Here is a 26,972-nt window from a genome sequence, read left to right as displayed (position 1 = left end):
CATGTGGGAATCTTAGTTCCCTGACCAGGGACCGAACCTGCGTCCCTTGTATCGGAAGGCAGATTCTTAACCACTGGACCACCAGGGAAGTCTCAACTTCATTTTATATAAACTGTTTATGTTTCTATAACGTGAGTCAATAATTAGCATATTTTACAATTAGATATTCTACTCTAAGATCCTTCCAAGCTGCCAGTGCCCACCAGTAAACACCTTTCATCTTCTCACGTGTGGACTGACTTGCAACAAGAATTTGCAAGTTGTTCACGTGCACTGCTTCGCTGCTGTGCTTGTTCGTTTTCAGAAAATGAAGATTTTTCTCATTTTCAATTCAGAAAAAGAAAAGCATTCTTCCTGGAACTTCAATGCCAAGACAAACAACCCAGGAACAGAAATGTACAACGATTCTTGCCCCATCTATTGCTTTGGTTCAAAATTATTGATTATCTATCAAATATTTAAGAATTTTCCACTCTGTGTCTTTCCGTTCGGAAAGACAGACAAAAACCCCTCCTCCCATTGCCTTTATATACTAATGGAGGGAGAAAGAGAGAAAACACGTCAGCAGATGTCTAAGACGTCTAGAAGTTTGGGTGGTGCTAAGTATCACGGAGAAAAAGAAAGCGGGGAACTGGGATGAAGGGTGATGGGCAGCTTCAAATTTAAATGGAGAATTCAGGGAAGACCTCAGTGAGAAGCTTACGTTTAAGGAAAAACTTGAAGGAGGTGGAGGAACAAGCCCGTGGATCTCCCAGGAAGGAGCCTCCTGGGTAGAGAAAACAGCGAGTGCGTAACTGCCAAGGTGAGAACACACCTGGGGGCAGCGGTTCAGTGTGGCTGGAGTGGAGTGTAAGGGAAGACAGAGGACAGGGGGTCACAGATAATGACTCGTAGCTGGGGGGCAAACAGCAATAGGTCTTTGAGGACTTTGTGAGGATTTTTTTTTCCAAGTCAGATATTCAAGAACCAGAGGGTTTTAGGTAGAAATTTAAGAAGAGGATGAAGTGAAGTTCGGAAATTACAACAGGCACATGAATAACCTTATGTGAAAAGGGTTGATCTGATGTTCTAGGAATTGATGATGCTTCTCCGTTAGGGCTGGGTTTGCATCCTAACATCACCGCTTACGGCCAGGTGACCTTGGGGACTCATCTGATTTCTCTGCACCTGAGTTTTTGTTAAATAGGGATAACGACATCTCCTATTGAATAATTAAAAAGACTCAAGGTAATAGACCATCTGTAAAGAACCTAGCACACAGCTGAAGCTCAAAACTGGCCCCTATTATTAGGAAAATGTGTGTCTAAAGATTTAGATGATCATAAATGACCAGTCTTTTCTTAAAGTCTGCATACAAACAAATTGCTTTGTAACTCAGATATCACTGTTATCTTCTTCTCCCTCTTGAGGTTGCATAATTACACTTCATTTAAGCCCCTGGCTTCCATGACCTAGGAAATCTCATGGAGTTCATTGTCTCAGCATTATAGATCCTGCGATGAAAAAACTACCTCCATATTGTAATACTTTGGCCACCTGATGTGAAGAGCTGACTCATTTGAAAAGACTGATGCTGGGAAAGATTGAAGGCAGGAGGAGAAGGGGACGACAGAGGATGAGATGGTTGGATGGCATCACCGACTCAACGGACATGAGTTTGAGCAAGCTCCGGGAGTTGGTGATGGACAGGGAGGCCTGGCGTGCTGCAGTCCATGGGGTCACAAAGAGCCAGACACGGCTGAGCGACTGAACAGCAGCAACCACAACACTGTAATTCAGTGAGGTTGGGGCTCCTCCGCACAGAAACACAGGGAAATGATGGGAACTTACTGCCAGAAGTCAAATGCTGAAGCTCAAACATACCCTTCCCAGCAAAGTCCTCTCCTCTGTGCTCCAGCACCCCCAACCCCCGTATAAAATGAGCATCACCATCAGCCTGCACACTGCCTGGGAGAAATGAAAAGTCCACTTTCTTTCAGAGTGTTTCTTTCTTTTAGACTCAGAAGCAGAACATAATTAACAAAATGGATTTCGGAGACTTGGCAGAGAGAGTGTGTCAGAATGAAAACCCTTAACTACCTTATTTCCTTGCACCTGTTTTCCAAGAGGAAAACCTCCAGATGAGTCAAAGATGTAGTATGTGTGCTGTGAGCTCAGTTGCTCAGTCGTCCAACTCTTTGTGACCCCGTGGACTGTAGCCCACCTGGCTCCTCCGTCCGTGGGATTTCCCAGGCAAGAATACTGGAGTGGGTTGCCATTGATTTTAGTACTCATCCCTGTTTACTTGGGAAGAATTGAGTGCCTCATTGTATATACCATAAACTGCTTCTTTATTTATATTTGTTGGTTATTTATTTAAAAATAAATAACCCAGGTTGATTATATAATTACATAATATATAATAATTATATAATAATAATGATATATAATAATCCCAGGTTGATTCACCCCTCCTATCAGTTGACCTGTTGTCAGCATTTTTTAGTTAATTATAAGATCATGAGTAAAACTTGCTACAAAACAGAGTACACATCATTTTTACTTCATCTGTGTGGCCCTATACAGTCTGATTTCTTTTCTTTGATCATACAATTGAGACTTGATATGGGTAAAATCACCAGAAATTATGAAAGGAGTAGTTTGGAGAGGTCAGAATCCTTTGGGACTGCTAATATAAAAGAAAATAATTTAAAAATTTAAGATATTCAGCACTGAGACTGGTAGGCACTCACTAAAAAGTAGATTTAGTTAAATGTAAAGTTGCAAAAAAATGTTCTCTTACTTGCTTTTCATTCGAAGATTCATCACTGTTGAAGGGCTCTTGGCTAAAGAGCACTGATTAGTTAATAAAACTGTTCAGAATTTATATGGTTTAGAAATATTTTTCTCATTTTTTCCCGTATAACTTCAAGTGTTATTTACCTAGAATTCAGACTCAGCAAAAATTCTTTTATGTTCTACCAATTTTGATCAAAGTGAAAAGCCCTTAAACAATTGAGCAAAACTGAGTTACAAGAAACAGTTAATGGATTTGTGAATTATTCTTCTTTGGCAATGAGGTCATCCTAGTTTACTTTTTGGCTTGGCACAGATACAAGACTGAATCCCCTAATGTTACTTTTTGGCTTGGCATAGATACAAGACTGAATCCCCTAAAGTAAAATGAGTGATCATTTGAGGACACTGCACTCAACCGTGGCTTCCATTACTTTGAAGAACTTTATTTAAAGTAAACATTTTTTTTTTAATTTTTACTTCTTTATGGAAGGATAATTGCTTTACAGAATTTTGTTGTTTTCTGTCAAACCTCTACTTGATCAAGTGAACATCTTTTGAGGATAATAGTAGCTGGGCTTTTAGTCAATTGAAGAAACCCAAAGATTTGTACCACTTTGAGGATCTTTGCAATAATTCCATCATCCATCTACCAGAGTCATCTCCCTAGTAGGGAAGTGCTCTGAAAATTTCTCAATAGTTGTAAAAAGGAACCTTATCATTAGAGATTTCTGTGACTAAAGTCTTAATCCCCTCTTCTCATATCAATGGCTATGATAGTAAGAGATTCTACTAATCAATAAATATGGATTTGGAGGGAATCAAGGATCCTGTCCAACGGGGTTCTCAAGGCAAGAATCCTAGAGTGGATTGCCTCCTCCAGAGGACCACATTTTGTCAGACCTCTCCACTATGACTGGTCCATCTTGGGTGGTCCTGTACAGCATGGCTCATAGCTTCATTGAGTTATGCAAGCCCCTTCACCATGACAAGGCTGTGACCCATGAAGGGGACTTAATCCTAAAGGAAATCAACCCTGAATATTCATTGGAAGGACTAATGCTGAAGCTCTAATACATCGGCCACCTGATCTGAAGAGCTGACACCCTGATGCTGGGAGAGATTGAAGGCAGGAGGAGAAGGGGACAACAGAGGATGAGATGGTTGGATGGCATCACTGACTCAATGGACATGAGTTTGAGCAAACTCCGGGAGATGATGGAGGAGCCTGGCGTGCTTCAGTCCATGGAGTCACAAAGAACTGGACGCAACTTAGCAACTGAACAACAACAAAGTATCCTGAGTGGCTGACATAACTCCTTTGGTCCAAAGATTCCTAGGGCTGAAGCAGACCATCCTTTTGTTTTTAGCAAGAAGCCAGCACACACACAATTCTAGAAAGGTAATTGTCTACGCTTTCTCTTCAGATTCTCCTGTGACCTTCCCCACAGCTCTCATAGACTGCACAGAATGGCTGCGCAGCAAAGGCCCTCTCCTTTGCTGGGCCCCTGGAGACGAGGCCCCTGGAGACTTAGGATGGCTTTGATTGCTTCCCCAACAACCCAATTCCCTTGCCATAAGTCTGGCTGGGTGCCCAAGCCAGGCATGGCAAGAAATCTGTTTGTCTTTGCAACTCATTTCCCAGCCCAGAGCAGAGCATCCTAGCAGACAAACCTCTGGTCTTCTACGCCTAGGAGATTCCCTTCCTTTCCGAGAGAGCTGCTCCAGAAAGGAAGACAAGGAAAATGAGTCTGATTAGGTCTTTGGGCTTGATTTCCTACCCTAAGCGGGGCAAGTGCCTGCCAAATAGCCAGGAGGTAGGTAGAGAGGAGAGGTCCCAGTGTTGCTGGGACCCAGCTCCCCAGGGCTAATACGGTTGGGGCCAAGGAAACAAGGCCCAGGGCAAGTTGAAGAGGACCACAAAACTGTACTGGACTATGAAAACTATGACTGATGTTCCATGGTAATCCTTCAGTGGGTCACCCTTACCTGCTGAGTGAGGTCACATTCCCACAACATGATTTCAACACAGCACACTTTTCAGACACTGTCCTTTGGCCCAAATTATGTTATTTGGTTCTCATTGCTCTTAGAAAATATCCAGTGTTTTCCTTAGGCTTACCTTTGTTCTTCATCTTATCATTTATGTCTCTGTCTCTTGCCATTTTAGCTCTCATCTGAAGCCCATCTCTAACACCACCTCCTTTAAAAAGGCCTTTGCTGGTCATCCTAACCAGAAATGGGGTCTCAATTCTCCAAATACTTCTTATGATCCTTTTTACATTAAACTCACAGTTACTTATTCACATTTCTCCTGAATTTGATTGTGACCTCATTCAGGGCAGAGACTGTGTCTTATTCTTATAATGTCCATGGGGTTCAGTAGGTGCTCATTAAAATGCCTGCAGAGTAAATGAACACCTTGTGTTGGATTAGCTATCTCTCCTTAAAAAGAAAAGAGAAACAGAAAGAATAAACTAGGAATGACAGAGGACTGGTAGTTTGGACTAAAACTAATTTCATTCTGGTCAAAACTCTTCTCCAGGACCACAATGCAATAATAAATTGAATGGCAAACCACTCATTTTTAAAAAACAGGCCCTTAACAAAAGAAAATAAACAAATGGCTAACAAGTACATGAAAAGATGCTCAACATCATCAGGGAAACACAAAATAAAATCACCATGATATGTTACTTTACACCCACAAGCATGGCTAGAATATAAAAGATTGATAAGACTGTAAACTGGCAAGTAAGAAGCTCATACTTCACTGTTGGGACTAGAAAATGAGACAATCATTTGGAAAACAGTTTGATAGTATTTCCTGTAAAAGTTAAATATACACCTATCCTGTGACCTGACAGTTTCACTCCTAGTTTTTACACCAGAAAAATAAAAAATGTGTGATTGTCTATGGAAGATGGAGCAAGAGAGAACTTTCTGGGAGATGAAAATGTTCTAAGTCTTGACTGAGATAGGGTAATATAGTTTTGCCAAGACTCATCAAACTGTACACTTTGAAAATGTGCGTGTTATAGTGTATGTGAATTATACCTCAATAAAAAAATAATTTTGCCCAGGATCAACCTAAAAAATCATTTATTCTACCTGCCTGTGGACTTCGGGCATGCTGGAAAGAACCCTGCCACAGTTTTCAGCCATCTAATACTATGACCTTGTGAAGAGCGTTACGAGTCAAAAGAAATACATGAAAGGTTTATTTTTCTCTAAACCCAGATGGCACTGCCATGACTCCTAGATTTTCAAATGATTAATCTGATCAGCTACTAGCAACAATAGTTTATTTTTAAAGTTTGTTTTTGTTGATACCCAGAATGCAAGCTCAAGGATATGATCACAGAGATCCTGTCTTCTTGGGAGTTACTTATAATAGTAAGTGGGACAATTATAATACAGTCATTATCAACAGTAAGTTAAATGCTTATTACAGCGAGTTACGTAATTTAGACCTTGGAGGACTTTGGTTATTTATTATAGAAGGCATTACATTTCAGTGTGTTCTTTCCTTTGGGACTTTAAACACGAAGAGCTCCTCTTAAAGGATAAAAGTGGAAAATGAGATCATATATCGATTAAAAAATCAATGAGTAAAAATGTTATGAAACTAAATTTAAAAGGCTTTTAAGAAACCAGTGAGGATTGGAGATAAGATCTCCCTTTAGATGCTGCACCTGTTTTAAGTTAGATTCTTTTTAAAGCAGTGACCTTGAAAAAGGTGGTAAACTAACTGGGCAAATTTGATCATTTTTGTCAGCAGAGATGATTGTGTTCATTCACAAATACCTTTATGAGGCATACACATATTCGCATTCTCTTCTCTTTAGATAGAGTTTAAGATTTTTCAGCTTGGGCTTTTATACCAAATCACAGCCAAAATATGGCTATTTGATATTCAGTTATAATTTATCGAATACTTATTGAGTATTTACTGTCTTTTTGATTCATGGGGTCACCAAGAGTCGGACACGACTGAGCGACTGATCTGATCCGATCTGATCTTGAAGTGGGGGGATTATAGAAAGTATGAGACACAGTCAATTTCCTCTAGGATCTTCAAGTCTAGTTATGGCGGAAAGTTACGGGGGAAACAAAGTAATGAAGATTTTGAAAAAAATTTAAGACAAGAGTTAAAATATGTTATAAGACCATGCATGGTTAGTTAAGAGATGCCTTTTAAGACAGATGCTTGGGATTGGAGGAATGAGGCTGAACTCTCATTCATTTCTTACGTTCCTCCTGCGGGCCTGTCAAATGCTGCAGTCTCCATTGTCCTCTCTTGCTATGCTTTTGTTGCATTCTTTTAAAATTTAAGCTAAATACGCATTAAAATAATGCATGGACGTATTTTTATAAAGCAAATTACACTGGAAACTTACCACACACAGCAGACCTTTGGGCAGCTCTTGCCTGCCTTCTGCTTTCTGATGTCCCAGAAGCAACCACTTTCAATTTTCAGTATTCTTTCCATAATTGAAAATATTTCTTGATTTATTGGGTTTTGATTCACCCACTGACTCCCTTTAGCTCTCTTCCTTCACCCACACATACACCGTCCTGACACTTGCCTCTACTCTCCTGAAATACTTGTAGGACATATTTGGTTATGGCCATTACAAGTATATATTTAGTATTATGGCCATTACTTGTCTATATTTAGTATTATGGCTATTACAAGTGTGCACACTGTGATTTCATTTCTTGTGTAAGTTTTTTTGTTTCTTCACAAGATGTCTGTTCCTCCTTTTTTAAAATTTTGCATATCTTGGTTTGAAGGACCTCTTGCTGAGTCTTGTCACATGCTCTAAAGTTTTTAAAAATATCTCTCAGCCCAGTTTTTCATAAAGTTGACCCTGTCCGATAATCTATCAGTCCCTTTTTATTTGTAGGCCTTTCTCTTGGAGCCCTCCTTCACCGCTGATGTAGACAACCTGGTCTCAAAATTCCTAAGACTTCCCTTTAGGTCATCCTGGAATGCCATTTGCCTCTTCCCTGTGTGGACCACTAAATTCCTCATTTTTCTCTTTATTGATCTGTACTCCCAGAAAAGGTGATTGGGAAATCAAGTTGTTGAGACTTTGCACATCTGAAAATGTCTTTATTTTACCTTCACCTTCGACAGATAGTTTGGAAATTACTACTTTTTCTCAAAATTTGAAGGCTATGCTCTGTAGTTTTCTAACTTTCAATGTTATTGCTAAGACTGGATGGCATTCTGATTCTTCAGCCTTCAGAGGTAACAGGATTTTTCTCTGTGTAAGTTTCTAGTATATTCTCTTTATCACAGCATTTTTTTTTTTTTTTTTTTTGGTAAGCCTGGCTAAAAGTCTATCCATTTTGTTTATCTTTTTGAGAACCAGCTCTTAGTTTTGTTGACCTTTTCTATTTTTTAAGTCTCTATTTCATTTATTTCTGCTCTGATCTTTGTGATTTCCTTCCTTCTACTAATTTTGGGTTTTGTTTATGTGTCTTTTTCTAGTTCTTTTAGGTATCAGGCTAGGTTGTTTATTTGAGGTTTTTCTTATTTCCTAAGGTAGGCCTGTATCACGATAAACTTCCCTCTTAAAAAACGCTTTTGATGGGTCCCATAGATTTTGGAATACTGTTTCCTTTTTCACTTGTCTCAGGGTGTCTTTTCCTCTCCTCTTCGATTTCTTCATGGTCCATTGCCTGGTTAATAGCGTGCTGTTTAGCATCCATGTGTTTGTGTTTTTTCCAGTTTTTTTCTTGTAGTTGATTTCCAGTTTCAAACCGTTGTGGATGGAAAAGATGCTTGATATGATTTCAATCCTAAATGTATTGAGACTTCTTTTTTGGCCTAGGCTGTGATCTGTTCTGGAGAGCATTCCATGTGCATTTGAAAAGAACGTGTGTTCTGCTGTGTTGGGATGAAAGGTATATGCCTATTTAGTTCACTCTGCTTAAGCGATAACAGCCTTCTTGCTACTCTTCAGACAAGCCAGGTATGTTTTCACCTGGGGGTCTTTGCACTTGTCTAGAATGATTTTCCCTCATATAGTCACATGACTCACTCCATTATGACCTTCTGATCTTTTCCCAATTGTCACTTTTTAAAAAATTAATTAATTTTTAATTGAAGGATAATTGCATTACAATACTGTGTTGATTTCTACCAAACATCAACATGAATCAGCCATAGGTTCACCCATGTCCCCTCCCTCTTGAACATCTCTCCCACCTCCCTGCCCATCCCACCCTCTAGGTTGTTACGGAACCCCGGTTCGAGTTCCCTGAGTCATACAGCCAAATTCCCACTGGCTATCTATTTCACATATGGTCATGTATGTTTCCATGGTACTCTCTCCATGCATCCCATACTCTTCTTCCTCCCCCCACCAGCCATGTCCATAAGTCTGTTCGCAATGTCGGTGTCTCCATTACTGCTCTGCAGATAGGTTCCTCGGTACCATCTTTCTAGATTCCATATATATGTGTTAGCATATGATATTTGTTTTTCTCTTTCTGCCAACTGTGACTTTCTTAAAGAGGCTTTTCCTGACATTACTTTAAAGTGGTGACCTCCTGGGTTGAAAGTTGGTAATGAAGAATTTTTAGGCTTAGAAAGTTTTCAGTAAATGTTTACTGTACATTTTCAGAGGTTGGTTAGGAAAAGTTTCATCCAACTGACTGGAATGGGTAGGAATGAGAGGAAAAAGAGGGGAAATTCCAGGCAGGTGAGCCGACTAAATGAGTTACAGCCTGAAACCTGAAATTTAGAAATTATTCATATTCTCATAATATTTGAGAGCAAATGATTTAAACAAAGGAGAAAATATGAAGGAGAAATTTCCAGGGCTAACCCTCATTGAAGGTTGCAGGGAGGGGCAGGGAGCTCTAGTGCGAGAAATTGGGAGGGAGTTATCAGAGAGGTTAGGGAAGGAAGAGTAGTGATGTTGTCCAGAGTCAGGAAGAAGTGAAGGCAAATATATGAAGTGATTTAGATTTATTTTCCTACTAAAGTTTCACTACTTTTAGCTACCCTGTTTTGACATATAAGAAAATTGAGACTTGGATCTCACCAGTAGTGATGGAGCCAGGAATCAACTCCAGATCTGGCTTCTAATCTAGTTATGTTTTACAACCTGGCCTGCTTATGTCACTTATCTGCAGAGTACATCATGAGGAACGCCGGGCTGGAGGAAGCACAAGCTGGAATCAAGATTGCAGGGAGAAATATCAATAACCTCAGATATGCAGATGACACCACCCTTATGGCAGAAAGTGAAGAAGAACTAAAGGGCCTCTTGATGAAAGTGAAAGTGGAGAGTGAAAAAGTTGGCTTAAAGCTCAACATTCAGAAAACTAAAATCATGGCATCTGGTCCCATCCCTTCATGGGAAATAGATGGGGAAACAGTGGAAACAGTGACTGACTTTATTTTCTTGGGCTCCAAAATCACTGCAGATGGTGACTGTAGCCATGAAATTAAAAGACACTTGCTCCTTGGAAGAAAAGCTATGACCAACCTAGATAGCATATTAAAAAGCAGAGACATTACTTTGCCAACAAAGGTCCATCTAGTCAAGGCTATGGTTTTTCCAGTGGTCATATATGGATGTGAGAGTTGGACTGTGAAGAAAGCTGAGCACTGAAGAATTGATTCTTTTGAACTGTGTTGTTGGAAATGACTCTTGAGAGTCCTTTGGACTGTAAGGAGATCAAACCTATCAATCCTAAAGGAAATCAATCTTGAGCATTCATTGGAAGGACTGATGCTGAAGCTGAAACTCCAATACTTTGGCCACCTAATGCAAAGAACTACCTCATTGGAAAAGACCTTGATGCTGGGAAATACTGAAGGCAAGAGGAGAAGAGGGGTGGCAGAGGATAAGATGATTAGAAAGCATGAATCTGAGCAGACTCCCAGAGATAGTAAAGGACAGGGGAGCCTCGTATGCTACCGTCCATGGAGTCATAAAGAGTTGGACTTGACTTAGCAACTCAACAACAACAACAACAATTTACCACTTTCAAAGAAGCAGAAATAGACACTCTTCCGTACAGGCAACATACTAAATTATCTTTAAAAAGTGACTGCTATTTAAATGCTGTAGCATTTATGGAAGTGTGATTCAGATATTTATTGTGGTAGTTTAGTTGCTAAGTCATGTTTGACTCTTGCAACCCCACGGACCGTAGCCCACCAGGTCTACAGTCCATGGGATTTTCCAGAAAAGAATACTGGAGTGGGTTGCCATTTCCTTCTCCAGGGGATCTTCCTGACCCAGGGATCAAACACTGCTCTCTCACACTGCAGGCGGATTTTTTAGCATCTGAGCCACCAGCAAAGCCCAACCATACATTTAAAAGGATAGGATAAAGACAAGTAATACTTTTTAAAAATATTTCACCAAAAATGTCCTTAAGTATATTTTACTGATTTTGAAAATTGTTGTTTAACCCTTTCTGATACAGCTATTCAGGGTCTGCTTCTGGGTCAGTTTATTTTGGTTTTGGTTTATATTATTGTCAGTTGAAAGTTACCTCACAAAGACAGATGGTTCCAAATGGAATAGGGCAGGCTTGGCTGTACTTACTAAATTAAGATTCTCATCTCTCAATCCTATTCAGTAATCAAATATGTTTTTATTGAAATTCATATTCTCAGATGTCAGTAAGTAGTTTCTGCAAACTAAATCTAAAGATTTTTCATTTTCATATATTATGCATGTGGATTTTACCCATTGCAACTCAATTCAAAAGGTTTTAAAACATGTTAATATTTGATTTCTGATTTTTAAAAATATTTTTATAAGCGATAGTCACTATTTTCATCAGGAAAATTACATAACATGTAAATGTTTCCAAATACCTGCTTCTAAAGACTCTTTCCAAAGCACACATTTCTTTAGAAAAGCAACAAGTTTCCTCATTCATTGGTGAAATACACCTTTTATCTGAAAAGAACAGTTAAAGGTATCTTTAAAAAATATCTTCAAGGTTAAAAAACAATCACAGAAGAGGGCAATACAATTTTTTCACTTGTCTTTTTGTAAGAAGAAAAATGCATAATACTTTTAAGTACTTTGCCATGAATTATCAATGAACCCCAGTATACGTAAAAGAGATTTTCAGGGTCACTCTGCCCTGTTATATGGAGGCTGTGTGTTAAGAAAGTAAGGCCATAGACCCTTTTAACTGGGGTGCATTCAATCTTAAAGTGAAGTGAAATTGTTAAAAATGAAAGAGTGAGGGTATAAGTCTTCAAGACTGTGGGCCACGCACTGTTGCCTTGGGCTGCACCTACTTGATGGAACCTCTTATTTATAAACGGAAACTTCTCGTCTCTGATGGATCGTCTTCTGCTTCTCCTGAGTGGCTGTGTTCCACTTTGGCAAGGATGGAACGACTGCTCAAGAATGAAATTCTAAACTAAGACAAAACCAAGGGGATGAAGAAGGTGGCCCTGAGAAAGAGGCTTGTGGGAGGCAGAATCAACAGGACTTGATCATGATTAGATACAGAGGTATCAGTATAAATCAGAGCAAATGCACACATACAACTTTTTCTATGCTGCTTCACAAAAATGTTCACATCTCATCTTTTCTAGTCAGATTTCCCAGATGTGAACCAAGCTATTTGTATTCTTCCTTCTTTCTGCCATGCACTGTGCAACGCACAGTCATTGCTCGGCAAAGACTAAGTATCTTCTGCTTGTTTGTAGACCTTATGCCTGCAAACGTCAGCTGCTCAAAAATGTCTTTTTTTTTCATAAGAGGGCCTTCATGAATGTCCACACCAAGGTGGTATCAGGCATCAGGATGGCACAGTGGAGTGTGGGACCCTCTGAGTCTCAAAGAACAAGGACTTTCTTCTGAACTTTTTTCTGCCCTATATGGCTGGGCAGAAAAGCACTAGCAGAAACCTTTATCCAAGACAACATTCTCTCCCCATAAACATCATCAGCTAATCGTCTTAATGGCCCCCTCCCCCCGCTGCACCAAAAGGCAAATGCTCTTCCATATGTCTTACTCACAGCAAGGTTGGTCCGCTATAGACCCCTGCAAATGCATCTTGGCCGATGACTGTCAGGTATTTATTCTTGTTCAGGTAACTGGAAAGAGAGACACACACACAGAGAATGGATTAGGTGAGGTTAAGCAAATTAATATAAATACCAAGATAAAATGTGAGTGTGGTCTCCTTGGCTATTAACTGTTTCCTAGGAATTTAGACCATGGGGTCACAAAGAGCGACTGAGCGTGCGCGCGCGCGCACACACACACACACACACACACACACACACACAGGGATTTAGAAAACATCTTCCCTTCTTCTGCCTTAAGCACTCAAAATATTCTAGGTTCCGATTGTGCAAGCTTTAGATGCATTCATCACGGCTGAAGTCTTTGAAAGTGAACGTGCTTATGATCTAGTTTACATATTTTAAAGATTTTATATAAGTTGCCCAATTCCCTATTTACCTGGCCAGTGGTGACTGTGTTTTTTAATCCTCTTCAATACCAACTAAATTAATTTTTGTTTCTCAATACTGATCAATATTTCCATTTACTTTTGCTGCCTGGGCTTATATCAGGTATTAAAGTGAAGGTGGTGAGTGGTGATGGGGACTGGCAGAGATTCAGATCTTTTGTTTGGGGAAAGGTTGCCAGATTGTGCAAGTAAAAATGCAGGATACTAAGATAAACAATGGATAATGTTTTAGTATAAATTGTGTGTATGTGTGTGTGTCAGTTGCTCAGTATAAATAGTTCCCACGTAATTTTTGAAACATTCTTATACTGAAAGTTTATTTGTTGTTCATCTGAAATTCACATTTAATTGGGTGGTCTACATTTTCTCTGGCAATTCTGAGCGGGGGCAGATTATACTGCTAAAATTATAGAATATAGCTTCCGTAGAAGGGGTTTGATGAACACTTTGATTTTTCCATTTTGAAAAACACTTTGGCATTTGAGAGGAAAATATTTTTGAAGCAATTTAAGTCATAAAGTAATCCTGAAAAACAAAATTACCTCTAAATGGATAAAAAGCTTTCAAGTGTTTTGAAACTGGCTTTTTTCTCCTAGCTGTTTTAGAAAACAAAGTTATCTGAAAAGAAACCAAGTATTATATTTATAAGTATATATTTTTATTTCTTTTTAGATCAATGTAACTTTATAGATATATGTACCTTCTTTCTATATATATCTTTATTTCCTTTTAGATTACATATATGTATGTATATAATCTCCTTATTATAAATGATCTCAATTTACACGTGTTTAGAATAATTCACCATATAGACAAGTCGGTTTAGAGTCAGTGAGTAGTCACCTGTTGGTGCAACACGAATACAGCGGATACTCTTGGAGACTCTTTGTTTAGATATAGACAATGCTTCCATTTTTCTGCTTATGGTGCTTGCTCTTCATGATGCAAAATTCTTGAGGATGATGGTTAATAAGAATAATATGACACTGGTATATATAAAATGGATATCCAACAAGAACCTTCTGTATAGCACAGGGAACTCTGCTCAATGTTACTTGGAAGCCTGGATGAGAAGGAATTTGGGGGAGAATGGAAACATGTATATGTATGGCGGAGTCCCTTTGCTGTCCACCTGAACCTATCACAACATTGTTAATTGACTATACACCAACATAAACCGTTAAAAAAAAGAATAGTGTGATACTAGATAAACTACAAGGACCTACGGTGTGATACAGGAAACTATACTTGGTACAATTATCTTGGGATAACCTATAATGGAAAAGAATCCGAGAAACTATATCTATATATATCTCTGACTGAATCACAGTGCTGTATACCTGAAACCTACCCAACATTACAAATCAACTATACTTCAATTTTTAAAAAAACGAACAGTATGCCATGAACACTTTGAGTCAGAAGGATGCTTTCTCCAGAGCCCGTGCAGAGGAACTTGCCCTCAGTGAACTGGCTGTCCCTCCTTTTCTCTGAATCTCGGAGGGAGACTGAGGACAGGGAGGGTGGCTGTGTCTGTGGCTGAGCTGGGGGAGGCAGCGTCTGTCGCAGGCCAGAAGGCAGAACAGGAGCAGCGCTTCTGTGAGCCCCCGGCCCCTCCTGACCCACCGTCGGCTCCCCTCCAGCCCTTTGTCCAGGATGGAACCTGGAAGAAGAGGGGGCAGCCTCAGAGCCACAGAAGGGTCTCCACTGGGGCAGCTGGACGAAGAGTTTTACCAACCACCACCAAGTCTCCCTCTCCTGGATGGGGGATGAGGACTCAACCGAATGACAAACACTGCGGCTCCAAACGGTATTGTCGTTGTTCAATCACTCAGTCGTGTCTGACTCTTTGCAACCTCGTGGACTGCAACACCACACTTCCCTGTCCTTCACTGTCTCCCAGAGTTCCTCAAACTCGTGTCCACTGAGTCGCTGATGCCATCCAGCCATCTCATCCTCTGTTGTCCCCTTCTCCTCCTGCCTTCAATCTTTCCCAGCATCAGGGTCTTTTCCAATGAGTCAGTTCTTCACATCAGCTGGCCAAAGTATTGGAGCTTCAGCTTCAGCATCAGTCCTTCCAATGAACATTCAGGACTGATCTCCTTTAGAATGGACTGGTTGGATCTCCTTGCTGTCCAAAGGACTCTCAACAGTCTTCTCCAACACCACAGGTCAAAAGCATCAATTCTTCAGTGCTCAGCCTTCTTTATGGTCCAACTCTCATATCCACACACGACAACTGGAAAAACCACAGTTTTGACTAGACGGACCTTTGTCGGCCAAGTGATGTCTCTGCTTTTTAATACGTTGTGTGATTTTATACATCTTTTCTCAAATCAAGGTTCAGAACGAAGTTGACCTAAAGTAGCCACCACCTGTTTTCCTCATTGTACTCTTTATTTCCTTCACGGCATTACCACAGTCTGTGATTATCTTGCTTCTTTGTTTACTTTTTCTTTATCTCCCCAATCAGAATGTAAGCTCTCTGTCTTACTCATTGCTATATCACCAATGCCAGGTTCAGTGCCTCTGTAACTATCTCCTGAATGAAGGTATAAAGGATTGAATCAAAAAAGCAATGCACTTTTCCTTCAAAATAATGAGGTGGGCCATGCTAAACTTTCACTGTAAGGAAAAAGTAATAGAGAATCAATCATCATATGATGTGTTGGCCAGTTGACTCCTCAGATGGCAGTGATAAGCAGCCTTGTTTACAAATGCCACAGGGTATGGTCCAGATGTGGCCTCTTCAGGAATGGCTGGATATCAAGCTTCCAGGATACTGTTAAGTCTAAAAATGGAGGGAGGGGGTCAGTTAACCTCATATATGTACAAAGACCCAAATAAGAGGTTACAGCAGCCAGTCTGTGCCTTCTGAATGAATGGTTGTCATGTCTCTCTCAAAGACTTCATTTGAACACCGTTTGACTCTCCTTCAACTCAACGTGTCTACAGAGTTCATGGTCAGTGATAGCTAGAGCAGACAAAAGCCACCTTGGAGAAACAAGAACTGCAGAGAAGATCTTGAGCAGCATGATCTTGTAAGAAGACAACTAACTCAGCACAAGTGCCACACTGACTCGCACCCCCTTTTGTGTTCTTTGGACCATGCAATTTGCAGATCACATTCTGTTCCCAGACTGCTGGAAATCAAGTAAGGATTGGTGCGTTCATCTCAGTTTTTCCTCCTCATCTCTGACTGCCGCAAGTGAAAATCGGCTTGCTCTAATCAGTAGAAATTATTGTAAAACTAAATAATTGCTTGTCCAATTCTGCAGTGTTTTCATCGGATATTCAATACGCCCCCAAGGATCAGGAGGCTGGTTGATAAGTGCTACAGTTTACCAGAAATGCTGCAGGGGATTTTAAACTGGGAAAGCCAGCCAGAGTCCAGGAGGGGAGCAGCCGGATGAAGAGAGGGTGCAGCCAACTTGAACGGAGATGAACTGAGTCTTGGGGGGAGGCTGCCTTCTCTAAAACCAAGGATTGTTTGTAGACTTCATCCCTTAGAAATAACGAGGGGCTTAAAAATGAAACCCCCACTCTGCCATTGGCAGTTTGGAGGCTGTCTTCTTATCACAGATGATGATAATGCCACGAAGTGTTAACCTTGGGTTCAGATTGCGGATTCTACCTTCCTTCTGAAGCAAAGTGGATGGGGTGGGGAAATATGTTTGCAGAAGCCTTAATATTCAAGAAGTGTGGACTTCGTCAGCCCCATGTATCATATAATGTTCATGGGGAACGTCAGTTTAAATTGAGTCTTTGACCCTGACTTATCCTGATTCCTCTAGAATCCACAATCTGTAAGCCAGCTTGGGTAAGTCAATCACAGATCTTGGCAGGGCTACATGGGTAACCTACTGAAGACGATTATTTCATATGGAGGGTATATCAGTGTGATCAGCTAAACTCTCTCTTCCACAGAAGGATGAATGTAAAAGACGAAAAAGAGTAGAAAGTCTTGGAGTCTGAGGTGAAAATAAAGACTTCTTGAAAGGATTTCTAAATACTGGGAGGGGTTTACTTGAAAAGGACTGGTATCTTCTTTAAAAATAAGCTAGACACTGCACCACGTGTGCATACCATGCCTTTTTACTCTTTGGAGTATGTAGGCCTCTTGGAGAACTTCTTGGAAGAGATTAAGTTCCTCCTAGAAAAGATACATCAGATTTTTTCATATGGGAGTCGGGGACGGTGTGGGGAAGGGGAGGGGAGTTAAGAAGCCCTGTGCTGATTTAAGTGCTGTGTATCTCACAGTTATGGAAGAACAGTATGGTCAGGGAAATGAAGATGGTCAGGAGTGAGTTGCAGAAGACTATCCAACTGATGAACTCAGCACTACAGACACGGCTCACATTAATCCCCATTGGACTCACACTGGGCACATAGCAGCCATTCAGGAAAAACAAGCTGAATAAAATATATGAAGGTCCAGGCGCTGGGTACCTCCTAGTTTGAGGCACCCTCTACATTATGTTTAGATGAGGACATGTCAGAGGGAGAAGCATGACGTTGCAGCAAGGCAAGTTGTGGGTGCCACTAAGCTTTGTTCTCTGGGGTGTTTTAGGATATGTCGCGGCTCCAAGGTAGAATTTCAGCCTGCATTTCCATAATCCCTGTAGGGTACCTGTTTATGTTGTGAGACTCTCATGGGAATACTTCTGTGGGGAACCGTGTTTCCCTCTCACAGCATCAGTTATTTGGAAAATTGAAGATTACCCCTGTCCAGCCCTCAGTGCTCCGTAAAAGTCCTTTTGGTGGCAGAAATCAGGACTGTTGTTCTTCAGTCACTAAGCTGGGTCTGACTCTTGGAGACCACATGGGCTACAGCATGCCAGGCTCCTCTGTCCTCCACTATCTCCTGGACTGGACTCAAATTCATGTCCATTGAGTCAGTGATGCTATCTAATACCTGTCTGTAAACAGTAACAGGTGAGAAAATGCTCAAGGTTTCAATAGGCAGAGGTAAGAGCCAGCCTTGGAGCATATTCTGCAAGCTGTTCAAATACTTACTCCATAAGAAATAATAGCCTGCCTAATCCTATAATCTTTGCTCTCATCATCTTTTCCCAATGCTCCAAGCTGTGGGGTTTTGCTTGTAACAATGTGTGATGCTAATTAGTACATGGATTGTGTTGACTTCTCTGTCCATAACGATTGGTGTTTCAGTACACCCTTAGCCCATCAAAATGGTATTTTTTTCCTGCCCAAATGTTTACTGTCAGTTAGTAGCTTGTTGCTAGAATTTGACGATAGAAAATACTATACAGAGAATGAAAAGTTCTGAGATAAGCAACATATCCTCATGCCTGATGGTGTGGAGGAGGGGAAAAGAGGTTGCAAGGACTGGATGTGTGACTTAACTTGAGACTGAGAGCAGTTCAACTTCTGTTGAGCAAGGGATGCTGGTATTATTATTAATTTCACATCTGAGTGATGACAGTGTGCTTGGTTCCATGTGAAATCACAGGACCGTGTACTCTCGCACACCAGCCATCACTTTCATGAACTTTTAACTAATTACCCAACTGCTGCTGAGGCATCAGTGCTTATTCTCAATGTGGAATTTGTCCAATTTGGCTGCAATCATGTTCTTCAGTTACACTAAAAAAATAGGTCTTGGTGAGGTCAAATCTGCTAATTTCAGCACATTGACATGAGGCAGAAAATGGGGAATAATCACTGTTTTGGATGAGCCCTTGTTTAAATTAGAAGTTAAAATATTTTACATCAATAAAATCTTTGAACACTAGTAGGGTAATTATAGAATATTGATGTGTTTACATTAGTTTTAAAGCATAATTCGCATTGAGGCTAGCAGCAACAGCTCCATGTTAAAATCACAAAATCAGTACTATTTTGTTATTACTATGGAAACCTGACCTCTGTTTTCTCCATCTACAGCTCAGCCCTTAATTTATCTTCCTCCAGTTCCAGGTCTCTTTATCATGATTACTATTTTGATTTTTACCTTGCATTATTAGGATACCTTTTACTGAAGAGAATAAAGCTAAGAAAAATTTAGTTTCTATCAAGCAGGAATTAAGAACTTAGGGTAGAATGAATAGATGGAACATTTAGTTTTATAACAGGAACAGAGATTAAGTTTAGATTTCAAATACTGATTGGAAAAAAAAAATCTTTGTTTTATTTTATGATTGAATATGAACTTTCAAACCCTTAAATATTTTTATCTAGATACTTCTTATCTTTATCCCATGCTAGCCATTTAATCTTTACAAAGAATTGGGAGAAACAGACTACATATTTCGTGACACAATAGTCATCCTCACTGAATACCTACATCTAGATCAGTTCAGTTCAGTTTAGTCACTCAGTCATGTCCAGTTCTCTGTGACCCCATGGACTGCAGCACGCCAGGCCTCCCTGTCTGTCCATCACCAACTCCCAGAGTTTACCCAAACTCATGTCCATTGAGTCAGTGATGCCATCCAACCATCTCATGCTCTGTCATCCCCTTCTCCTCCTGCCCTTAATCTTTCCCAGAATCAGGGTCTTTTCCAATGAGTCAATTCTTCACATCAGGTGGCCAAAGTATTGGAGTTTCAGCTTCAACATCAATCCTTCCAATGAATATTCAGGACTGCTCTCCTTTAGGGTGGACTGATTGGACCTCCTTGCAGCCTGAGGGACTCTCAAGAGTCTTCTCCAGCACCACAGTTCAAAAGCATCAATTCTTCGGTGCTCAGCTTTTTTTTATAGTCCAACTCTCACATCCATACATGACCACTGGAAAAACCATAGCCTTGACTAGACGGACCTTTGTTGGCAAAGTAACGTCTCTGCTTTTTAATATGCTGTCTAGGTTGGTCATAACTTTCCTTGCAAGGAGTAAGTGTCTTTTAATTTCATGGCTGCATCTAGATCAGAGTTTCACAAACTATGACTATGTGGTCACATTCTACTTGCCACCAATTTTTATAAATAAAGTTTTATTGAGACATGGTGACACTCATTTGTTTATGAATTGCCTGTGGCTGCTTTCACGCTACAGAGGCAGAGTTGAATAACTATGACTGAGATCTCATGGCCCACAAAGACCAACCTGTTTTTTATCTGGCCCTTGCCAGAAAAAGTTTGCTTATCTCAGCTCTAGACTTCTAAAAATCAACAAGAAAATGATTTTCAGTTAAGAAATATTTCCCACATTTGTGAAACCCTTCCAAATCTTACATAAAAATGTCAAGAAAGTATGTGAAAATGATGCATTGATTCTTTTCTATGTTTCAAGGGGTAGTAGTGACTAGAACAGACTGTAATTCTGGGAATCGGTGAATTAAAATCCACTGTCTTCAACAGAAAAACCCTCTCCCGTCAGCCAAGGCTCTCAGAGAGCCCACGACATGGTCTGAGAAGAAACCTGGTAGGAAGGTAGAAACAGTCTCCCTTCATAACCTCTTCATAGATTTAACTTCAGAAGACCCCAGGATGATCTGAAACTTTACTGGCTCTTATATCCTCCATAGCCTGCCTCTTGAATAAACCTTGTTAAGTTCACCTTCCCCCCAACAAGGCAGTCTATCAAAGATTTCTCTTGAGTGTTTTTGTTGTTCAGTCTCTCAGTCATGTCCAACTCTTTGCAATCCCATTGATTGCAGCACACAAGGCTTCCCTGTCCTTCACTATCTCCCAGAGTTTGCTCAAACTCACGTTCATTGATGCCATCCAACGGACTCATTCTCTGTCTTCAGTAACTTTCCCCAACAAGTATTCTGTGGCATGCCAGTCCAGAGAGAGGCTCCTGAACCAAGACCTCCTTAAGAAGCTCTGCATACTGTATCCTCCTACTGTGCATGTGTGTGTGTGTTCAGTTGTGTCCAACTCTGTGACCCCCATGGGCCCACCAGGCTCCTGTATCCATGGAATTTTCCAGGCAAGAATACTAGAGCTGGGTGCCACTTCCTACTCCAGATCCTCCTACTGGATACTAGGAATTCAGATTCTTCTATCAAAAGACCTAAGAAGCCCAGCTGTACATTTTGTTTAACTTTATAAGGTCATAAACAGCTTTTAAGAAGTAAGCCTCATTAATTTATTATGGAAAGAGAGTTCAAGGAACATAGTTTGGGAAATGCACTCTTTTACCCCAACCCAATTTATTCTCTTACCACAAAGGCTGGGAAGAAATTGGGATAGAAATTATTGTTCCATTGTTAGTTTTTCCTTTTTTATTCAATACAAAATGTATCTATACTTTTTTGATATTCTGCAACTGACTTTATGTCCAAACTGTAAAATAACAGGCTACCGGATTACACCCAGATCCTCTTAGCACAGTAGTCTGCCGATTAAGGAAGATGCACTCTGGAAACCTCCTGAAGTGTCTGTGGAGTTCTCTAAATATGACCAAATGGCCAGTTATGAGCAGGCATGAGATGTTTTGGAGCAAAACAGTGAACATACATGGAGTGATTTTAGTCCCGATTCTTTGAAATTAATAACTTTTGATCATGCCCGCCTCTTCATCAAGGTGTCCCTCACTCAAACCTCATCTAGAAGTAGGTTGAGTGGGTGACCTTGCTGCACTGGTAAAGCCAGACTCTCACTGACAAATACCACTGGTGCTTGGTGTAACTGTTCTGTGAAACTTCCACTGGTTGTATCTTGAGTCTTGAGTGACCTCCTTTCTCCAGCATGAGTCCACTCCTCTGCAAGATCTACAGATCTGCAAGGTCTTTTCGTTTCTGTGTTTCACATCTTTAACAGACTAAGAAGGATACATATTATCCTGGGCTATGAAGCAAGGAGCAGCAGCTAGAGGATTTGGGTGTCCAAGCCTTAGAGGTGGCTGGTAAGTCAGCAGCAGTGAATCCCAGCAGAGCACAGGGGAAGGAATCTTGAACTAGGGGTTCCAGGCCCTGGCTTTGGCCTGGCCACTAGATAGCTCTATCAAATGTAAAAAGCCACATTAAAAAAAGAAAACCCATGTGTCATTTATATTTTGGGCTGGGTCTGCATTGCTGTGTGTGGGCTTTCTCTGGTTGTGGTGAGTGGGGTCTACTCTCTAGGTGCGCTGTTTGGGCTTCTCACTGTGTGGCTCCTCTTGTGGAGCACGGGCTCTAGGGGGCTGGGGGCTCAGTGGTCATGGCGCAGGGCTTAGTTGCTCCATAGAGGCATTTAGGATCTTCCTGGACCTGGGATTGAGCCTGAGTTCCCTGTACTGGCAGGCAGATTCTTAACCATTGAACCACCAGAGAAGTCCAGCTATGGTTCTTGACCTTTGCATAGAGCAAAGGTTGGACTCACCTAAGGGGACTTCTAAATTCCCATGCTCTGGCTACACTCAGACCAACTAAACCAGAATATCTGGTGATAAAATCTAGGTATCAGTGCTTCCAAATCTCTTCAGGTGATTCAAATTGGTAGCCAGTACTGAGAACCTTCCTCTGCAGAACTTAAAAAGTCTGAATTTTATACCCAAATCTCTTGTCAGATACCTGAGAGTGACTGAGGGTGATATCGTCCAATGACTAAACATGGCAAGATAAGGAAGCGAATAACTGAGAGCAGGGATCCTCACAGGAAGTGAAGTCGCTCAGTCGTGTCCCACTCTCTGTGACCCCATGGAGCGTAGCCCACCAGGCTCCTCCATCCATGGGATTTTCCAGGCAATAATACCGGAGTGGGTTGCTATTTCCTTCTCCAGGGGATCTTCCCAACCCAGGGATTGAACCCGGGTCTCCTGAATTGTAGACAGACGTTTCTCAACCGTCTGAACCACCAGGGAAGTCTACGGATCCTCATTTTGGGCATTACAATCATTCGTGTATGGAAAAGCAAAAGTTTTAGAAATGAATCACTATATATTCAAGGTTGGTTTCTTGTTCTTCTTATTATCCAGAATTCCAGAAAAGTAATTTGGATTCTGGCAAATTTGGGTTCAGCTGGATATGGTGGATAATTCAGAGCCATGTGACTAGCTCTCATCTCCCTGACTGAAAGGCTCTTCACCATTCCTTTCGAGCGTTTGCTAATGTGGTTCTCTGTTGCCTTAATGCTAACATTGTGATGACCCTGATGTCCCTAACGGTGTGACAGTCTTCTGAAATCTCTATACCTTAAGTATCTACAAACTGACTTAATTATTTTGAGAAGTCCCAGTTGCCCACTTCATTCATAGAAAATTTGAATTGGGAAGATTATTGCCCTAAGGGTCATGGCTTTCTGGGTATAAAGAGGAAAAATATTTGGTTAAACTCAAGCAATATTAAAATTGAATGCTAATAATTTTTTAATGTGATAGCTACAGAAAATCATGCTCAGGTCTCCAAGCAAGGGTTGTTGGGGTTATTTTCAATCTGAAACGCATATTTTGGATTGGCTACCTTTCTCCCCAGGATACTCTGACCCTTGATATTGCTTCCCTCAAGTTGAGGCCACTGGGATGTGTGTTTGGTGTGGGCAGGAAGTACATTGGTCTTGTTCATCTTGATATCGCACAGTTCCAGGATCGTTGAGGGCTTTCCCCGGTGACTCAGCGGTAAAGAATCTGCCTGCAATGTAGGAGCCACAGGATATGTGGGTTTGATCCCTAGGTTGGGAAGATGCCTTGGAGGAGGGCATAGCAACCCACCCCGGTATTCTTGCCAGGAGAATCCCGAGGGCAGAGGAGCCTGGCGGGCTACACTCCATAGAGTCGCAAAGAGTCAGACATGACTGAAGCAACTTAACACGCACACAGGGCTGGAAAAGGCGTTCAGTAAACATGTTGTAAAACAAATGAAGGATTGTGTGAGATGTGTACATAAAGTTAAGATAGAAGTAGGGTCTCTCCAATATATAAATAAATTTGATGTATAAGTATTCACATTACTCCTTTGAGTCTTTTCAGACTTACCCTGTAATTATGTTTTGGGTTTTTTGGGGGTTTTTTTTGGCCACACCACAGAGCATGTGGGATCTTAGTTCCCCAACCAGGGATTGAACCCACTCTGCCTGCAGTGGAAGGGCGGAATCTTAACCACTGGACTACCAGGGAAGTCCCTGTAATTATATATTCAAACAAATGACTAACATCAACCTGAATGAGCCCACAACTAGACAGTCTAGAGAAAGGTACTAGGATCTTCACTTCACAAATGAAGTACTTGGATTCACTTCACAAATCCAAAAACGTGGTAAAGAGTGAGACCCCACTATAAATAGAACTCAGGGAGTAACACCAAGGTGTAAAGACTTTGAACTTATTAGTATATATTGTATAGGTTATTTCTACCACCTGTTCAAGTGTGGCCAATGGACCAGCAGTATCATATCACCTGGAGGCTTGTTAGAAATGCAGAATCCTGGAGCTCACCGCAGATCTACGTAAATCAGATTCTGCATTTTAATAAGACCCTCCCACCCCAGTGCTCTATATGCTCAGTAAAGTTTGAGAAGCATCATACAGCACAAGAGATCAAGAAACAGAGGTCTTCAGATTTTGCAGTGATCATTTTGCAGAATAAAACAACTATGCATGAAATGTTTAAGGGCGGGGGGATGAAATTACAGAAATGATCCGGCAAATTTTTTTAAACAGCAAACAGAACATCTGAAGTTGAAAAAAAATACAATTGTTTAAAAATACTCAATAAACTGTTATAAAACAAATTAAACACCTGGGAGCCTGTCTTGGGGTTCTGTCCTCTGCAGAGGTTTGCATTTGTTTCTGCCAGGAGTCCAGAGGTTCTCCTAGCATGGTCCCACTCCAGCTGTCATCCAGGTTCCCTGAATTAACCCAGGGGTCTCAGGTTTGCCTCACTTCGCCACCTTCTTACTGACTGAAGTCTCGTCTCCTGGCACCGTGGATGCTGGCAGCTGTCCAAGGGAACTGCACCTTCTCTACCCACCACTTTGGTTTTAGCTACTGGTGCATTACTTTGTTTCATCTCCCTCTCTTTGGAGCTATGGCATAAAATATAAAACTTTTAAATGTGTGATCTAGTTGTTTCAGAGTAGCAGGGCCCTACAGATTACTTAGCCCACCTTACTGTAGAAAGCAGACTCTACAAAAGCTAATTGTCATTTACTAGCTATGGGGTTAAATCACACACCAGTACGGCTGAAGCAGTCTACCAGCTCTTAGACACAAAGCATGCCCTGGCACAGATGCCAGGGACCACAGAGACCTGATAGAAAAGTACAACAAAGATGGAAACCCGTGTCAGTGACTATCTTTTTTGCTTACATCCTATTCTAGGCATCATTCATTTGCAGTGAAGGCAAAATCGGGATATGGCTTTTCAGCTCTTTCTGAATCAATCAAATATAAACTGACACCTTTCCTGAAAACATGTCAGAAAAAAACTAAGTGAAAACCCTCTTGGTGTGAATAGCTTTGGATTTAATTAAGACCTTCGTTTACTTCATGGACCTAGTCTGGAGTCCTGCCCTCAAGGCCGCAGGTGCCAAGCTTTGCACGAAGCGGAGCCCAGAACCAAGGACACCTCTGAAGCTGACAAGCCCCTTTGTAACCTTGCCCAAAGCCCCCTGATCATCACGAACAAGCTCCCTGACTCCCAGTTAGGCAAAGATGCCCACTCCAGCAGGCAGCCTATAGCTCCCCAACCAATCACCTCACGCCAACCTTCCAGCAGGAATTTTCTTTGTCTTGAGGCTATAAAAACTGGCTACTAACCCACGAAAACTGTCAGCTTTCCCTGGTCTGTCAGAGGTCGGCTCGCTGTGCTCGCAGTGCCCACTTTATCTTTGCTCTTCTTAATAAACTCACTCCCTTCTGAAATGCTGTCTGAAAATTCTTCTCCAACCTGTGCTAGGACTGCCTCGAAACCTAGTAGATGAATATTTACACACAAACACACACACACTCCTACTAGGTAATTGAAGGTGACTCTATGGTTCTCCATTTAAAGATAAAAGCTTTGAGATTTAGAATTGGAGTCAATGTAAGTGTCCACTAAAAGCTGGCTCTTGCAGAGTTTCTTAACATCATCCCCAAGTCTTGCTCTAACTAACCCTGGGGTTGAGGAATGCTCTGGGGGGACCCATCTCCAGCAGAATTATGACCCACTGAATGGTCCTTCCTGGGGCTACTGGAGGTGTAGGGGAAAGATAGCGGTTTTCATGGCAACCCTTGACTTACACAGCATCCAGCTTTGTCCCGTTGAAAGCATGTCCTTGGATTGAAGTAAAGCCATTGTTGTATAGCTTCCTATAATCAACAGAGAGAGAAGAAATCAGTGACTTACAAGAGGTAGTGCTGGCCCTTGGGTCAGGCTTCATTTTTTCAGTGCCAGAAATGTGCATGAAGTTTCTCAGATCCCATCTACGAGCCCTACGAGAAAACTTTACCATATGTCTTTTTTGGGACATGGAATAATATTTTCTAGTTTGAGTCCTCATCCTCCAGACTTGGCTCCTGTTTCTCAGAAGTAGACTCACTTTGATGAACAAAGATTTGCAATCATTAAAGATTTCTTAATAAACATTCTACATATACTCAAAAAATAGAGTTTTAGGAGTTAACCCAATGTTGAAGATGGAGAAATACGTGCTGTTTTTTAAGAAGAGCACTTTAAAAGACATCATTCATCTGAATGCATAGGTTTCATATTTTAAAATGTTATTTCACATTTATATTCATGTTTTTAATCCTCAGGGCTTACCACAGATTAAATGCTTAATTAAATGGTTGAGAACTGAATTAAACTGACCTTTAAAAACAAATCTAAGAAAGTAGATAGACCTTGGGCTTT

General features: G+C 41.0%; 1 protein-coding gene across 2 annotated transcripts in view; it reads right to left on the bottom strand.

Annotated features, from left to right (window-relative positions):
- Positions 1 to 26,972, bottom strand: part of TSHR (thyroid stimulating hormone receptor) — a 159,810-nt gene that overhangs the window by 23,051 nt on the left and 109,787 nt on the right. The window contains exons 7-9 of one of the 2 annotated variants that reach the window (XM_070797953.1): positions 26,360 to 26,428; positions 12,794 to 12,871; positions 12,028 to 12,643 (exon numbers count right to left, since the gene is read on the bottom strand). In XM_070797953.1, the coding sequence (XP_070654054.1) occupies positions 12,574 to 12,643; positions 12,794 to 12,871; positions 26,360 to 26,428 (217 nt within the window). In that variant the 3' untranslated portion in view covers positions 12,028 to 12,573. Of the gene's footprint in view, positions 1 to 12,027; positions 12,644 to 12,793; positions 12,872 to 26,359; positions 26,429 to 26,972 lie in introns of those variants that run through there. The other variant, XM_019969347.2, reaches the window with a different exon arrangement.

The sequence above is a fragment of the Bos indicus genome, chromosome 10 (genome assembly GCF_029378745.1).
Source record: "Bos indicus isolate NIAB-ARS_2022 breed Sahiwal x Tharparkar chromosome 10, NIAB-ARS_B.indTharparkar_mat_pri_1.0, whole genome shotgun sequence".
In the NCBI taxonomy this organism is placed as follows: Eukaryota; Metazoa; Chordata; class Mammalia; order Artiodactyla; family Bovidae; genus Bos; species Bos indicus.
This window is presented reverse-complemented; position numbering and strand designations above follow the sequence as displayed.